Source organism: Opisthocomus hoazin, chromosome Z, assembly GCF_030867145.1.
Source record: "Opisthocomus hoazin isolate bOpiHoa1 chromosome Z, bOpiHoa1.hap1, whole genome shotgun sequence".
Lineage (NCBI taxonomy): Eukaryota > Metazoa > Chordata > Aves > Opisthocomiformes > Opisthocomidae > Opisthocomus > Opisthocomus hoazin.
The window spans coordinates 78,835,296-78,853,098 of NC_134454.1; the positions used below are offsets into that span (position 1 = coordinate 78,835,296).

Sequence of the window (17,803 nt, forward strand, 5' to 3'; positions counted from 1 at the left end):
GGGCTCTGCCATGCGAGGGCAACACTAGCTGGTGCAGGGGGACCGCATCTGGGACAACCTGCCCTTCCTGGGTGGCACCGTTCCTCTGCCCAGGCGGACGCAGGAACGCTCCCCCGGGGAGAGAAGAAAAGGCCATTTATCAGCCACTGGCAGCACCGGGCCACTGCGGCCGTGGCCTGGCTGCACCAGCTGCCCGGGCAGGCGAGGGCTGGGGGCACCGACACAGTGAGGACAGCCCGCTTCCCACCCCAGCCCTGAGGTGCTTCAGGACTAGGGGAGGGCTTCAGAGCAAGCAGCGCTGGTGGCTCTGAGGGGCAGGGAGCAACTAAAGCAGGCAAAAGAGGTGACAGGCAAAGCTGGGGCAGGGCCACCTCCCACGCCCAGGGGCTGCCCGTCCCTGAAACCAGGCGGGTGCAGCCTTAAATTGCTGCGCTGGCAGAGGGAAGAGGAAAAGGAAGTAAGGTGGCCAGCCCGGGCAGGAGGTGACACAATTCAGTCAAGGGGCAGCCCTCAGGCACTACTGCTCTCCACATCAGCATCGTCAGGAGGAATACTAGGCTCCTTGCCTTCCCGGCTGCAAAGGACAGCGCAAGTGGCTGGTCTCTCCTGCCACTGCATCTTGGGGGAAGGCACATCTTGGTCCCCTTAGCAAAACCCCACAAAGGCCTGCCTGCCCTCCATCCCAGCCCCGGAACAAAAGGGGGAGCAAGAGATCTCGCTCTCCCAGCTTGCCCACGTGGCAGAGAAGACACACAAGAAAGAGACAGCTGGACAAATTTATTAAGAACTTAAAATGATTGATCCCCTAAAACGTGTTCCGCTGCCTGACCCAGCGCCAGCAGGGAAGGGTGCCACAGTACCAGACCAGGACCTGCTGCTTGGGCTCCGATTGTCACGGGCTGGGGAACTGGGGCTCCCCTGGGAATTGTATCTGCCACAGGCTCTCCTGGGCTGGTGCCGTGGGGGAGACCCAGTCTGTGTTTGCAGTGTCACACAACAGAGGGACAACTACAGCATCCACATGCCTGCATGCACCAGTTCAGCATCCTCACACACACCCACACATCTTTTTTCTCCTCCCTGCAGGCCAGCTCCCACCTTAACCAGCCCACTGACTGCAGGAGAGAGGCCTCCTGTGCTCCTGGGCAAGGTACCAGCTCTGGTGGAAGATGGCCAGGGGTCTTGCAGGCTGTCAAAGCCCTGAGCAACGGGGAAGGGAAGGCACAGGCTCCAGCAGTGCCTCCTTATCCCACCCCTCTCCTCTCTGAGGAGACATCCCCTGCACCTCTGATCCCCCATCGTGCTCAGCATCAGTGGCTGGAAGCCCCCTGAGGTCAAGGGCATGTAGTGGAGGTAGGGAAGGAAAACAGCAATGTGAGTATTACCAGACAGGGGGACAGAAGGGTCCCTGCCCACCAGCTGAGGCCCCCCCCATACACCTGCTGCCCTGCTCCATGCCACCAGGCTCAAGGGTGGATGGGGACCTGGGAAGGCTGCAGAGGTGCTGCTGCCTGGCCAGCTCTGCGCTCCAGGGCCAGCTGCATGCTCCAGATGCTAAGGGGCCGCATGTAAGCCAGCGAGCGGTAGACTTTCTTCTCCCGGTAGGCCTCCGGTGTCTGGAAAGCCATGCCCAGCCGTTCCCAAACTGTCCGGTAGCAGCCCTCCGCTGTACGAAAGCCTTCCTCCACCAGCCCCTGCAGAAGAGGGAAGACAACCGTCAGCCCATTGATGGAGTGCAAGGATCTGGCCCATGCTGAGGGGTCCAGCATTACCACTCACCTCCTGGATCATGGTGGCAGCCAAGGCATAGACCACGCCGATCCACACCTCGTTGGACTGCACGCTGGAGGTGTCAGGCACCCCCTCAGGTCTCATGCCATTCACCGCTCCCATGGTGCCACCAGCAAAGCTCATGACGTTCTTCTCAAAGATGGTCTTGAGTGCACTGACAACATGACTCTTGGGGAAAACCTGCATAGAGAGGAGACTTTGGGCTCAGTGCTCGCGTAGATCCCTCAGGAAGGGTGTCCAGGAAACAGCCTTAAGTTTTCCATTAGAAAGAGGTCAGTGCAGCTCATTGGGTAAATAACCACCTCAGGAAAATAACAGGAGGAAGTGAAGATGCCTCTTTCCCCGAAAAGACAAAAAAAGAAAAGCAGTTGCTCAGCAGAAGAGACACTGAACTTCATTCCACCTTCCTCCTAGGGAGGGTGACAGCTCATACAGCCAGTGTGTCTCCATGAACAGCCCCTCACCTTGAGTCACTGGCCAAACCTCCCCCCACTTCTCAGGCGCTTGCTTTGCAGACGTGACCTAACACCACACCATCCTCATCTTGGTTTATATTCACAACTGCTCGTTTCTCAGCAACTATCTGAGGCCCAGACTTCCTTCTTTTAGAATCGCTGTCCTTTTCTCTCAGCCCGTTTGCATCAGCTACAAGAAGCATTGCAACGCCTACGAGACACGGGACACTGACCAGAGGCGGCGAAAGGATGGCCTGGGATCAGTAAGGCTGGAGGTATCTTCCTGCCAAAGCCACTCTGACATCAGAATGCATCTTGCAACTGCACAGCAAATGTTGTGGATACCAGTAGGTTTGTTTGGATAAATGCTGGGAATCTTAGTGGCGGGGTGGCTGTGTGGATTCAGCTTCAGCTCAGGGGAAAAACAAAAAAACAGGCCCTAGTTTTGAGTGATTTCAAAAGGACTTTAATCCTTCCAATTTTGTAATCTGGTGGTGACGCAAGAGTTTGTGGCCTGGACCAAGCGGAGCTTGAGGTGAGAGAAGGGGCAGCCCATGGATGAAGAGGTCAGGCTGAGATGTCTGATGGCTTTCTGCGTCTGGTACGAGAGATCGGGAACTTCTATCGCAAGTGAAAGTGAAAGACTTGCAGAAGGTCAGTAGTGCTCAGTGGATAAACAGCTATTTCAGGAGATTATCAGGAGGAAGTAAAAAACCTCCCCCTCCGGTAAGGCGGGGTAAAAAAACAAAAAAGTTGTTCAACTAACTAAAGAAAAGAGCTCAAAACAGTTACGAGAACAGAGTGAAGTATCACGTTGAGTAAGCTCTTGCCAAAAATGAAACTAAAACAGAAAAAAAAAAGGAAATCCCACAAACCAAAAAAAAAAACCACTCCAAAAAAACCTCCCAATCAACCCCACCTGAGCATGAAAACATTTGCAAGTCAAACAAAAAGCAGTGGAGCAGCAACACAGCAAAGATTCTATTAAGATTAAAAGCCCCTGTGCACAGCTGAACATAAATAAAGCTTTTGCACTGCTTTCATTATCAGCAATAAAACTAAGGCACACCAGTGCAGCGGAAGTCACTGCCTCAGTAAGAAAAGCAAAGCTCAAGACTCAGCGGTATCACAGGGGAAGGTCTGGCTCCTCTCCACCCCACACCCATCTAATGGTGAGAAAGCCGTAACAGGAACTTTACAGGGCAACCAAGATCAGCAGCGATGTCACGGAGCAACCATGACATCTGCCTGCAAGGAAGGGAAGAGCCAGGCAGCGTCTAGCTCACCAGCACAGCCCAGCGACGTGCCAGGCTCTTCTCACCAGTCCAGTGCCACCAGAGCCAGGGGAAGCGGGAAGCCTGACGACACCAGACGGAGCTTGCCAAGGAAGGCTGGGCAGCCCAACCAGACAGCTCTGGCAGACTCAAAGGAAAGGCAGCAGATCCCTTTTAGCTACACTAACGCCAAGCATTCAACACAGTCCTTCAGGGAGCAGGAGTCAGCAGAGGGGTGGCGTGAAGCAGCCATCTCTGGCAGAAGATTTTGGGGCACAGTTTCTTCAGGACTGGGGTCACAGGCTTTTCCTGCTTTGTGTTTTGTTACTGACCTGTGCACGCAGCAGGAGTGCGTTAATGAGGTTACAAACAGGCCAGCCTTGCCAGCCAGACAGGGATCAAAATACACAGGGGAAAAAACAAACAAACAAAAAAAACACAACCTCCATGTTCGCAGTAACAGAAGGGAGAAGTTCACCAGTCCCATCTCCAGTGAGCTCAAAGCTCACCAGCCAGCAGAGTGCCATCTTCAGCAACACAAGCCAGACGCCATGGAAAGGCAAGTGAGACTTTCAGACTGCACCAGGTTTACTGTTTCCACCCAAAAGGGCTGTTTGGGTATTACTGCATGAGGTCTGGGCCAGATCCTGCCTGGAGCCCTGGGCACACCCCCAGCCCTAGGGACCCACACTGGGATAAATACAGGAGCGCACAATGAAGCACCCATTTCTTGTCGAATCCCACAGCGTTCAGCACAAGCTGCTCCCAGAAAAGATGACTTGAAGCTCCCCTCTGGTACCAACAGACAGTGAAATGGTCCATCATCCTCACACAGCCAAGAGTCATTTTCGTACCCTCAGCAAGTTTGCTGATGACACAAAACTGGGAGGAGTGGTGGATACACCAGAAAGCTGTGGTGCCATTCAGCAAGAGCTGGACAGACTGGAGAGTTGGGCAGAGAGGAACCTGATGAAATTCAACAAGCAGAAGTGCAGGGTCCTGCACCTGGGAAGGAACAACCCCATGCATCAGTACAGGCTTGGGGCGGACCTGCTGGAGAGCAGCTCTGCTGAGAGGGACCTGGGAGTGCTGGTGGACAACAGGTTGACCATGAGGCAAGAGGAGTGTGGCCAGCAGGTCGAGGGAGGTTCTCCTTCCCCTCTGCTCTGCCCTAGTGAGGCCCTGTCTGGAGTCCTGTGTCCAGTTCTGGGCTCCCCGGTTTAAGAAAAATGAGGAGCTACTGGAGAGAGTCCAGTGGAGGGCTGATGAGGATGATGAGGGGACTGGAGCATCTCTCCTATGAGGAGAGGCTGAGGGAGCTGGGCTTGTTCAGCCTCAAGAAGGCTGAGAGGGGACCTTAGAAATACTTATAAATATCTGCAGGGTGGGTGTCAGGAGGATGGGGCAGACTCTTTTCAGTGGTGCCCAGCGACAGGACAAGGGGTAATGGGCACAAACTGAGGCACAGGAAGTTCCGTCTGAACATAAGGAAGAACTTCTTCCCTCTGAGGGTGACGGAGCACTGGAACAGGCTGCCCAGGGAGGTTGTGGAGTCTCCTTCTCTGGAGATATTCAAGACCCGCCTGGACAAGATCCTGTGCAGCCTACTGTAGGTGACCCTGCTTCGGCAGGGGGTTTGGACTAGATGACCCCCAGAGGTCCCTTCCAACCCCTACTATTCTGTGATTCTGTGATTCTGTGACAGGACAAGGGGCAACGGGCACAAACTGAAGCACAGGAAGTTCCGTCTGAACATGAGGAAGAACTTCTTCCCTCTGAGGGTGACGGAGCCCTGGAACAGGCTGCCCAGGGAGGCTGTGGAGTCTCCTTCTCTGGAGATATTCAAGACCTGCCTGGACAAGGTCCTCTGCAGCCTGCTGTAGGTGACCCTGCTTTGGCAGGGGGGTTGGACTGGGTGACCCACAGAGGTCCCTGCCAAACCCTACCATTCTGTCATTCTGTGATTTCTTCCTTCCGTCACCCGAAGCTTTTGCCTGTCCATCACCACCACAGAGAGCTTTGGTCTGACAACTGTCTGCAGGTCATAAATAATCCATACGATGGCTCTCTACTTCCCAGCTCTGTTCCAGGTATTGCACCACCAGCAGCTGCTCTTACCAACCCATCAGACAACAGAAGTCTTCAGCCAATTCAAGACTTTAGGGCCCCAAATAAGCCTTGGTTCCCTCAGATACAAATTTAGGACTTTAAACTGGGCAGCAAATAACACGTGGAAAGTTTCAGACGCTTTTATCTCCCATTTTTAAACAAATCGTGCCTTGCCAAGCGCAAACCCCAGTGGGACCTTCGTCCAAGTGAGTCAGAGCTGACTGCCATTACACACACCTGCTGCACCGCCTCGCCACGAGCAGGTTTCGGTTTAAGGTGGGTTGCACTGATGCACATCCAACAGCCTCCAGGCACCGCTGCAGGGGAGCGGGCTGGAGCCCCACCCCAGACCCTAACACTTAACCCATGCCACGTGCCAGCCCTGCTGCTCTCCTTCAGGCGCAGGTCCTGTCTCACCCCACCCTGCACCAGGCTGCCCCTTCCCTTACCTCAAACTCCCCTTGGTCCAGACCACAAGCCCCAAGAAACCACTGCCCGGCGCACTGGTCTGACATGATGCTGCTGGAGGTGGCACTCCCACTGCTGTCATAGTTGTAGTATTTTCCTGCAAAAAAGGCAGGAGGCAGTTTTATATCCACGGTTTAGGACCTCTGCTCACGCATGCTGTCCCTACACTCCACCCTATGAGGCAGGAGCTTGGCAGCTTTTTCCAGAAGGCTCTTTTCTCCTTCCTTTCCTAAACCACCATACCTTTTCCGTTCTCTCCCTAGTACCTGCTCCTTCCCCTCCGCTTGAAGAATGGCATCTCCCCTCCCTCCCCCATCCCCTGCAAGGCTCCGTGACCCAAGGAGGAGCTGTCCCCCTCCCAAGGGACACATGGCCAGCTAAGCGCAGTTCCCCACTGGCGAGCACCCACCGTTCCAGAGCATCCTCTCAAACGCCTCCTTGCCCTTGCTCAGGATGTCCGTGTATTTCTGCTGGGTCTCAACATCCCTGAGCACCTCTGCCATCTTGCACATCATGCAGACGGCTGCCAGCCACAGCCCGCCACAGTACGCGCTGCCAGAGCGAAAGAAAAGCAGTGTTGGCAACATGGGACACCGCACGGAGCTCCCACAAAAGATGGAGACCACAGCCCCAGCTCTGAGCTACCTTCCCACCCCACACTCCCTATCTCCAACCTCCATCTGTCTCTCTTGCTCACCTGGCTCCATGGACTACCCATGCGTCGTACGTCTGGTCAGCGAAGCCACCGTTTTCGATGAGTCCATCATTGTCGGTGTCAAACTTCAGCTCCGACTCCATCACAGCCTGAGGGAGAGGCAGGAGATGGTCACTCAACCTCTGCATCTCAGCAGCTTTCTGCCACAGCTGCCCTTCATGCTCTGCTCGGGAGCACCCATCCTCTCGGGATGTTGCATGGCTCCCAAGGGAAGCGGGGAAGGGGGATGCCCCATGGTCTGATGTCCTCCCAGTACCTGGCAGACTGGCCACATGTCCCGCAAGTACAGGGAGTCATGTGTCAGGCAGTAGTCACGGTACACCTGCAGCACAAACTTCAGGTTGAGATCCTTCCAGTCGGCCGTGTCGTGCATCAGGTAGGCATTGACACGCTGCCACGGCTCGTCACCTGAGCAAGGACAGAGCGCTTGCAGCAGGGCAGAAAGCAATGAACATGCCCTCTCCTACCCAGAAGCAAGGTCCCAGGGGTGCTGTCAAACAGCACTAAAATAACATGCTGCACCCTGTATCATCTCTAGCGAGGGCAGCCTTCCCACTAGTGCTCAGCCTCCCTTCATTCCCTGTACAATCTCTGTGCTGCATGGTCTTCATCACCACCCCAAACCATCCAAGCTTTTCATTCCCAGAAAAAGACACCCAGTGTACACCAGGCACCACACCTCCTTCCCACAATTTGGCAGTTAAGTACCCTGAGAAAGCTGTGTGAACAGCCCTGCTCCTCCTCTGCCCCCTGGTAGGCCCACCCAGACCCTCACCTGGGTCCCCAATGTCGTGCGGCACCACATTCTTCAGCTTCACCTGGGCTGTCTGACCACACATCAGGTACTGCCGGGGCTGGACATCCTCGTTCACCACTGTGAGAGCTGGAGAGGACACAAAGCAAGAGACATCAGAAAGACCGCAGACAGATCACAAGCTCTGGCCACAAGACCACAGCCCTCTGCCAAGGGCTGAGGGGACGCCAGGCTGCTCCCAGCCTCCCCTCGGGAGGGGACATGCAAATGTCACCACCCCCTTAAGCAAGGTGGTGGCAGCACCCAGGGCTAGGGGGGGAACGCCAGTGGGCTCAGCCTTCCTGCAGCCCAGCAAAGGGCTGTGCTCTACCACTGGTCAGGCCACTACCCAGCAGTCTCCAAGCCCGCTCAAAGTATCAAGCTCTGCAAACAGCTCCATCGTTCTCCTCTGCAAGGGGCACAGAGAGAGCTGATAAGACCAGGGAGTCCCCCCAGGCAGGCAGAGTCAGCTTTGCACCCACAGCGTGGCAAGAGGCATCCCAGTGCAGGGCAGAGAGATGCTGAGAGGCAGCAATGTTGGGGGTTTGCAAGTTCTGGGCTCAGCAGAGAAGTTGGAGGGAGTTGCTGGCTCCACAAATTTCTATGGCAGATGCTGTCCCAAATCCTCCATCTCTTCCCTAGGTGAAGCCATCAGCAGGCATCAAGCCAGGGTCTCCTCAGTCAGGGTCTTCTGGGTCACTCACCAATGTCATACTGCAGGCTGATCTGCAGCTTGGGCCACAGCATGACGAGAGCAAAGGAGGCATAGAAGTGGACATCATAGGTGTTGTACATGCGGTATTCCTGGCCTGGAAGGACCGGGGGACACAGTGAGGGATGGGGCACCTGCCACAGGGAGGGTAAAGGAGGGGCAGGTCCTCCCTCCCACATGGCTCTTCCCTGGCACAGGCAGGTGCTCCCATTAGAAGTGTTGTTTATTCTCTACATATAGCACCCGGGGGTCTGGAGAAGACCTCAAGCAACATGCCACAGGGCTTGGTCCTGCCAGGGGGTTTGCTGGGAACAGCGCTGCTCCCTGCCCATCAGGGTGTGAAACATATCCCCACAGCAGGTTAAAAACACCTGGCGACAGCAACAGGGAGAGGGTGAGTTGGGACCATCCATCACATCCCTGCCAAGTTACCTTCCAAATAAGCAAACCTTCCGTACTCCCGCAGCACAGGGAGGAGGTGGGTGAGGCCAGCCCCCGCCGGCCCCTGCAGGTCCTCGGCACAGCAGTCCGGGGGCAGCTCCACCCAGATGGTCCCCCCGTCCGTCAAGAAGTACAGCTCATTGAAGAGGGCCGACTTGTACCAGAAAGGCAGCTGGCTGTGGGCAAGAGCGAAACTCAGCCGCCGCAGCCAAGGCGGAGATGGTCCCGCTCTGACCAGCTCCGGGAGGCCAACGAGTAGGGTGCTCCCATCCATCCTACCTGTTCTCCAGGATGGGCTTCTGCCATGCTTCGATCTTCCTCTCCCACTCCTCGTAGTGCGTCAGGGCATGATGTGACAGGGCAGGAGCGGCATCACCTCCGCTGCCAAAAAAACGGGTGTACCGCCTGCCGAGCACGGGTTTGGTGAGTACGCCGCAGGCTCAGGTTGGGAAGCCCACCCGGTCACGGGAGAGGGGCTGGACTATAGCGAACACCAGAACAACGCGACTGCTAGTGCAGGGGCTGGGGAGAGGGTCCCTTCTGAGACCCGGCAGCGCTGTGGCCACAGGGAGTGGCTGGGACAAGGCTCCCCAGGCGGCACTCAAGCCCGGAGGCAGGGAGAAGGGGCCTTTGGGGATGTGAGCCAAGCCCCGCTGGAGACCAGCCACCCACCTGAGGTGCAGCTTCTCCCTGGAGCCAAAGTGAACACGGGGCATGTCCCAAGCCAGGGCCAGCTCCAGCGTCCTGTGACCCCGGGCAGGCACCCTGCAGCTGGTACATACCGCTGCTGCCGTCACCTCCCCCTTCTCCGTTGGGCTGCTTTTACCTGCCGGGACAACAAAATATTCAGGAGTGACCAAGGAAGCCCCATGGGGGGGGGTGACTGATGCTCCCACGCACCCCGAGGGGAATGAGACTATTCGGGCATGGGCCAGCCCCCTTGCAACCTGGAGGGTACAGCCTCAGGGTTTTAAGGAATGACACTACCGCACGTGAGTAACTGCTTTTTGCAAGCAGGAAAAAATACCTCCCATGGGCGGAGAGGTTAAAAAGTCAGTCATCAAAGCAGAGGAACAAATCAGGCAGGAAAAGCCACCAGGCACGAGCGGAAAGGACGGAGCGCCCCATGACTCTGCAGCTGTGCTGCACTCAGAGACACTGTGACTTTCTAGTGACAGTCATTGCTTCCAGCTTTTCGCAGGGTGCTTGAACTGTGCCCGTGTTTAAGAAAAGCCCTGAGGCGGCTGGATAATTATATGCTGGTTTTGACACGTGTACCAGGTAAACTTATTAAAGCAACAACTGTAACAGAAGCACAGATCTTGACTACGATAACGCCTGGCACACACGAAGGAAAACCACATCCCATTTGCCTGGAGAGCTCTGAGTGCATCTAGGCAGGAAACTTAGCTTTGCGGAAGTATCTATGTAAACGCTTTATTTACATAACTTAGGCTTCAAGAAATCTTGCAAAGGCCCGCTGGCAGCATCACTAGTTTGTCAGCATCATCCTTGTTCAAAAGCTGGCAGAGACACTAGGCAAATGGTCGCAGTAGGAGACTAGCAGCACCTTTTATCACAATAAGAGGCTAGCAGCAAGGGCTGGGAGATGACACCCTGCTTCAAGCCTTCTGCCAAGTGAGCAAGCAGACAACTGAGGATGATGCAGAAGTATCACGGGAATACCAAAGGCCTTCAAGGAACCGGTGTAGTAACAAGAGGACAGCAAGCGACAGTAGCACCAAACCCCAAAGACTGCTAAACACCGACCAGAACAAATCTGACAGGGCCCACCTCGCAGATCTGGCAACGGGAGCTCAGGGAATGTGGCTGGGCATCCCCACGGCCACTCAGCAGGAATCTCAACTCGGTGTGCAACCCTACACCTACACAGACTCACAAGACACTGGCATGTGCAATTAACATAGCCGAGGACAGCACAAGCCATGGGAAATTCAGATACAGCCTAAAGCTGGGAACGAGCCACAGCACCGGCGAGAGCTCCTTGCGATGGCACCGAGGTGGCCAGAGGAAGAGACATCCACCCTTGCTCGGGTGCCCTGTGCCCCAGGACCAGTGTGGCCGGCCGTTCCCCCTGCTCCCCCTCCACCCGTCCCACTCACCGGCGGGGGAATCCAGCCTGCCGTCCTGCAGGAGGTCCTGCCACACCTCCCTACCGCATCCCGCGGGATTGAATGCCGTCAGGTGGGTGACTCCCGTGCCAGCCTGCGGAAGGCAAGAGCATCACCAGGGGCTAATTTTGAGGGGCAGACGCAGGCCCACACCCCCACCCGACTCTGGGACCTCACGCTCACTCCCAGCATGCTGCCCAGCAATGCTAACCCCAAACTTCTTCACCTGCGGTCCTGCAAGCTTCACCCATAGCTTCTCTCCTGGCAGCCACCCCCAAAAAGGGTGACCTCGGGGAATTCATGTCCCCAGTCCTGCTCCAGCGGTCAAGCAAGCACTGAGGACCGGGTGCCAACCCCAACCCATCACACACCCATCCTTTACCAGCTGCCTGGAAGCAGCCCCTCCACATTCAGCAGGGCTGCACGACCCCCCTAGCAGAAGCCACACCACCAGTGCCAGCCCTTTACCTTCTCCCGGGCAGAGATGGCGAAGGTGATGGGGTTCACACGTGTGCAGTGGTGCAGCAGGACTCCAGCAACCCGCTCACCCTCCTTCTCAATGGCAAAGGGCTCGTTCCAGTGCCCTCCGTTCCTGTCCTCCTTCATTCCCATGCCGTTCTGCAGGGTGAACATGATGGAGACATCCACGTCCTCGTCCTTCCCGTTCTCCACTTCCCAGATGAACACTCCCACTGGCAGGCTGGAGTCCTGGAAGAGACAGACAACGCTGCATCTAGGGCTGGTGCTCCATGATTAGCCGTCAGAGCACCACTTCACCCACTGCTGGTGAGACCACACGGGATGCAGCAGGAGCAAGGCCACCAGGAACAACTCATTCTTGCAGTCCATCACCAAGCTGGCAAGCAGCAGCGGGAGCAGAGGAATTTGGGGGGCAGGCAATACAAAATTCAGACCACAAGCCCTGGGCTGGAAAACCCCACACCGGGCAACACACAGATGGAAAGCTGCGTTTACGGCTCAGACGAGTGTCTCGCCACCCATTTGCTCAACAGGTTGATACAGGCTCACGTGCTTCGCTGGGGTAAGAGGAAGGTCAGGCCTGCCACCCTCGCCTGGGGCTGGGAGCGAGCAGGAGCAGCGTGCGGGAGCGGCGAGGCATCCCTTGCTGCCATCACGTGCTTCCGCATTGCTGCGGGGGTTCCTCCTGCCTGGGAGCATTGCTGAGCGGAGACACGGGGAAATGCTGGGAAACCCCAGGTGGGGAAGCCCAGCTAATACGCAGCTCTTCCATTGGGGATGGCAGGCAAAAGCCAGCTAAAACACTCTCGGGAACACCCAGCTGACAAACCAACCCACAAGTACAGGCTGAGAGTTTCCCAAAACGCTAACACCAGATCCTCCAGGTGTTCAGGCCACAGCTCCGGACCTGCCATTCCAGGCGGACAGGAGCTGGGGTGGTCACAGGACAAAACCAAAGGCAGGGAACAAGCAACACAAAGAGTCAAAGCACACGTCAGATGGCAAAAGGAGCAGGCGCCAGAGCCAAGCACAAGCAAAAAGGGATAATCCTTCCAGCACTGACTGCCCCAGGAGGGGCAAAGCCTTCCAGGGCCCTGCTGCTACACACTTGGCAGCTGGCACTAGGAATAGAAGATACCATGCTGGGAAAGAACACGAACAAGGTGGCAAGCCTGGCTGTCTTCAGGCAACGCTGAGCCAGGCAGGAGGGACAAGGAACTCCTCTACTGCAGCATCCCCGCAGGCACGGGCAGTGCTCAGGGGTCACAAACTCACCAGCTCCAAGCCTCCGCTACCAAAAGGGGACACGCCGAGCATCACCCAGGGCAGCCCTGTCTCTGCTGTGCCAGCCCTTTCCCCCTCCCATGCAGGCAGCTCTGCCACATCCCCGTTGGACTGCTCTGTACAAGCCACGCTGCCACGGCGCAGGACAGCCCGGTGCTCCCACGGGACAGCCTGCAACCAGCGCAGAGCCATCACCTCCTTACCTTGTAGTCATGGGGGATGACAGGAGAGACCTGGCGGCAAGTGAGCACCACGTTTTGCCCCGGGAGCTCGTAGACCATCCAGGCGCGGGGGTACAGGGCATGGTAGAAGGCGTAGTGGCCACAGTAGCCCCAGTTCCAGCCCTGCAGAGTGCTGGGTCTCTCCACGGACAAGACCTGCTGGTAAACCGTCTGCCCCTTGCAACGCAGGCACACCGTGAACTGGGGAGGAGAGGAGCACGTGGAGGGGACAAAATGAGCCCAGGAGCAGATGCCTCAACTGCCCAGGCTGCTGCAGCTGCTGCCTGCACCCCTCACCGGCCCCGCTGCTCTCACCTGGTCGGCGATGACAGTTTCATAGCGATAAACGCCGGGGTTCAGCTGCCAGCGGCAGAACTCGCCCCGCCAGCCACGGGTGATGGTGCCTCCCCCGATCCCGCCCAGCGGGCACCCTGGCAAAGACACCACAAATTAGCACTCCCATTCCTCCCCATGGCAGGATCTGGCTCAAGGAGCCCCCCCCTATCCAGCTCCAGCACTGCCCACCCCCCAGAAGCTCCTTGACCCACTCCCCCTCTCCGGAACCTTGATTTCCCCACGCGAATGCCTGCCCACCCAGTGCGTGCCTCCCACACCACCCCAGCGCCCAAACTGGAGCCTGACCATAGATCTGCTGCAGAGGAACGGCACACAAGAGGTCAATGAAGGCAGGTTTCTTCTCTATGCGAGTCTTCTTGTACCACCACCTGAAGTATCTGCAAGGGAAAGAGAGGTATGAAAGACATGGGGAGCAGGCATCCCTGGGCAGGACATGACCAGCACTCGTTGCAGCTGCCCCTCTTGTGGAGATGTACAACAGGAACCCGTGTCCCCATGTGTCTGGGGTGGCAGCCCCTGCCATCCGAGGCACATATCAGTCAGCAGACACGAGCAGGCAGAGCTCAGGCAGCTCAGGGCTGCCTGCAAAGGCACAGCATGGAAACAGAGCGTTCCAGCACCTGAGACCAGGGCTTCCCACCTTGTGCGGGGGCAGGACGTTTCCCCAGGCACCCAGGGAGAAGTGGGAATGCACACAAGGACCACCACCACCTCCACGCCTGGTAGGGCATGTCCTCCTGAGGCAGGTCTGAGAGCGGAAGCACAAGCCCAGAGAAGCCACACGCCGCTCCAGGGACAAGAGCCTTGCTCTTCCACCTCCACATCCCCACCGTCACACACAGCCCTGCCACATCCCCGTGCCGCATCCCCAGGGGCAGATGGCACGGGGCAGCCTTGCCCGGGGGAAGGTGACGCTTGCTGTCTGCAGCCGGCAGCATCCCGGGGACTCACCTCCGCTCGCATGCCGTCTGCGCAGCCCGTCAGATAATTCCTCACCCAAAGGCCTGGGAATCCAGAGACACCCAAACAGGGGCACACCTGCACCTCGGTGTGCCAGCACCTCTCCAGGCAAGAAGAGCAGGGCTGGGCTCTGAGTCGGCGCTTGTAAAGAACTGGCTTTTCCTAATGAACCGCCCCAAGTTAAATCCTCCACATGGAGAAAATTAGCGTACAGGAACCACCTACCAGACCAGAAGAAGCTGCTAAACCTCCCCCAGCGAACAGCCAGGCACAATCCCACCGGTGGCTCCACAGCCCTGGATGCCAGGCAGGCGGCAGGGGCACAGGAGCCCCCGGGGTGGGCAACATCCCCGAGCTACTGGCAGGCACCGATGCCGTATTGCCGAGAGGAGAAAGCCACCCCAGCCAGAAGCACACAGCCTGTCCCGCTCCGACGGCTCCCGGGATGCAGAGCCCAGGTGACAGGCAATGGGTGAGCACTGATCCCCCTGGACACGTACCCCCAGCAGCAAGGCAGGGGGATAAGGTCTTCCATGACAACCCCTGCTCCTACACACTGCTCCCCGACAAAAACAACCCACACTTGCCTTTTTGGCTGCATGGTCACTGGACGTTCACCTTTATTCCCCAACATCTGAGGTCTGCAAACCCCTCTCAGGGTGACATATTCTGGGTTGTCGTCTCACAGGACCCGACTGAAGCCAGCTCGCCATTCGTACGTACCTTCACGTTTCACTACTTAAGGACATTTTGCCTGCAGAGGTCCAGGGCACCATGAGAACCAGCCTGTCCTGCACGACTGCTCTGCCACTATCTTCAAACTACATCTGCTACAACTGCTCTTCTCCCAGCTGAGACAGCCACAGCTTTACACTACCGAGGCGAGGCTTTGGCAGCGTGCTCGCTCTCTCAAGGAAATTAATTTTTTTTTTATCCCAGCATCAGGGAACCAACCCAGCAACTTCCCCAGCAGGTTTCCGGTGATGGGACATAAGGTGCCAGCACAGCATCCCAGCTCCTTGGGAAGAAGGTGACGGAAGGATTTCAAAAAGCAGTTCTTCCAGGAGCACGCAGCAGGAGAGGTTTGGGATTTGCAGCCAGCCAGCCGCCGCCCGAGCTGTTCTGCCATCTCAGTAGCAAACTCTCCCCCTGCCAGCTTCTCCCCAAATCACACAAGCCAAGAGAAGGTGGTCGATGCCCAAGTGCTGGCTATTAACAGCTCTGCTAAGGCTGCAGAATAATGAGAAAGTCTTTGTGCTGTGCAGCACCAGAAGCCCTGCCAGGGCCAGAGGGCATTTCTTTCCCTTCAGACTGGCAGTGGAATTAAAACCTGTCCGGACATCATCTCACTGTTCCGAATCCATGCTGTGACACCCTGCCAGGGCACACAGCCAGCTCTGGCAGAAACTTGCCTGCACCTCTCCTCCCGCCCCGCCAGACCCAGCACCCACCTCAGCCCTAACATTCACATCATTCTTTTCTTTCCAGGTTCGCAGCTGTGGGTGTCCCCATAAAGAAGCTACCCAGACAAGCCCAAATTAACAAAAATCCCACCCCACCAGGGCTGCCAACACCTCCAGCCATGCCACCTGCAGGGGTGGGCTGGTGCTGCAGGAGAGGACACCCATCAGCCAGAGGTTTAACTCAACAAGACACCAAATCAACCCAGCATGCAGTGGCTCCTCTGCAAGCCCCAGACTTCCTCAGCTAAAGCTGTGCAGCAGCCCCGGGGTGCTCCCAGCCATCTCGGGAGCACCTGCACCAGGTGACTTTGCACTTGATGCACCAAGCCATGCCCGATTTTGACAGAGTCCCTGGCACGGGTGCCCCTAAGAGAGGGTCTGCTGCTCATTGTGGGTCATTCAGGAGAGGGCACGCCAACCTACGGGTCTCCAGAGGTTCGGACCCACGCATCACGCAGCAGGACTAAGCTCCAGGCTCCTCTTGCAGCACCAGCACCCAGGTTTCCACCAGCTGGCTGCTTCCACTGGGCAGAGCATTGGTGACCACCAAGTTCAGGAGCACGCAGCCTCCCCCACATCCCCGCATCAGCTGCTCCTCTCCTCCACTCTCCAGGCTCGAGTCTCCTTCCAGGGAAGCTTTGCCCCGCACAAGTATTTTGAGATGACAACCAAACTACCTCCTAAGTTTGTACACGGGAAAAGGCAGCAGTCTGAGCTTCTTGCTTTTGAACTTCAAAACCTTTTTCTAGGACTGACAAGCCGCTTCCATCCCGAGACCCTGATGAGAACAGGACAGGAGTACCCCCCCCCAAGCCAGCACAGAGGCGATCACCTCTCTCCTCCCTGCTCACCCCACCGGAGCATCACGCTTTCCCACGGGCTCAGCTCATCCCCAGCCCACGGCGGCAACTCCTCCAGCAGCCCGCATCTCCTGCGCACGACCCACGCTCTCCCGTCCCCGGTGCCCAGCCTCGCGCCGGGACATCTCGGGTCCGACCGGCACACCATGCACCCCGAAGCTGTCCGCTATCTGCTCCTGCATCGGGCGTTGGAGGAACCAGCTCTGCAAGCAGCAAACTCCAAGGACACCGAGCAGGAAAAAGGTCAGAAAATGGAGGCAGGAGATGCAAAGCAAGCACGAGGAAATAAATCACGCCGTCATCGGTTTCAACGTGCAGCCTGACGGGTGCACAAACACCGCCAGCACCGGGGCAGCAGTTCTAAAGGTTAAAACAACACCGCCGTTGCCCACACACGCGATTCTCCCGGTTAATTCCAGCGCACCCCGACCCAAAGCCGGGGGCGGGCCATCCCCGACCCCGCTACAGCGCACGCCATTTCAAAAACCCTCCCAGTTAACCTCGAGTGTCACCTCCGTCTGCCCAGAGCGGCGCGGGCCGGGCACCGGGAGGGCGCGGCGGGGACGGGCACCGGCAGCAAGCCCCGGCGGTGGGAGACTGGGGGGCGGTATCCCCCCCCCACCCCAAGCGATGCTCCAGGCCCTCCCAGCTCCTGCTCTGCTCTGGGGAGCCCGAGCGCTGGCTGCTGCCCCTAACCCAGCTCCGGCCAGTCCGCACCAGCGCTCCCAGTGCTGGCGCCAGCAGCGGAGCAGAAGACCGGCTCCCTCCAGCCCGGGGCCTTCCGTGATGCTCCCCCCTCCCCCGCGCCCCAGCCCCACCGCGCTCCCGGTCCCCGTTCCCCCCCCCGCCCGCCCGGCCCCGCTGCGTACCGCAAGGCGAGGCCGATGTGCCGCAGGACGTCGCGGGGCGGCAAGTCGGCGGCGCCATAGGGCTGCCGCGGCTCCTCGAACCGGTGCGCCAGGCAGACGCGCCAGCCGGCCTCCGCCACGCCGCGGCCCGCCGCCGACCCCTCGTAGCACCGGACCAGCGGCCCCGCCGCCGCCGCCTCCTCCGCCGCCATCGCCGCCCCCCGCCCCGCGCGTGCCTTCTTCACCGCGCGCGCCGCCCCGCCCCGCCCCGCCCCGCCCGCGCCCCCCGGGGGCACGGCGCCCCGCGCGCCGCCCGAGCGCCTCCGGAAAACCGGACCCGCCCCGCCGCCGGCGCGACCTGCGATCCCGGGGGCGACCGGACGAGCGCTGCCGAGCGCCGCCCGAGCGCTGCCGAGCGCCGCCCGAGCGCTGCCGAGCGT

At 58.2% G+C, this 17,803-nt stretch overlaps 1 protein-coding gene across 1 annotated transcript; it reads right to left on the reverse strand.

Moving 5' to 3' along the window:
- Nucleotides 1–771: 771 nt before the first annotated feature.
- Nucleotides 772–17,575, reverse strand: GBA2 (glucosylceramidase beta 2). The gene is made up of 17 exons (XM_075411529.1): nucleotides 17,385–17,575; nucleotides 13,518–13,609; nucleotides 13,191–13,306; nucleotides 12,858–13,076; nucleotides 11,359–11,598; nucleotides 10,882–10,984; nucleotides 9,431–9,584; nucleotides 9,038–9,163; nucleotides 8,750–8,934; nucleotides 8,310–8,414; nucleotides 7,588–7,695; nucleotides 7,069–7,220; nucleotides 6,795–6,901; nucleotides 6,507–6,649; nucleotides 6,079–6,194; nucleotides 1,780–1,971; nucleotides 772–1,694 (listed from the first exon to the last, which is right to left on the reverse strand). Exons 1-17 carry the CDS (start codon nucleotides 17,573–17,575, stop codon nucleotides 1,467–1,469), a joined length of 2,577 nt encoding a protein of 858 aa, XP_075267644.1. The 3' UTR covers nucleotides 772–1,466.
- Between the last annotated feature and the right edge of the window lie 228 nt (nucleotides 17,576–17,803).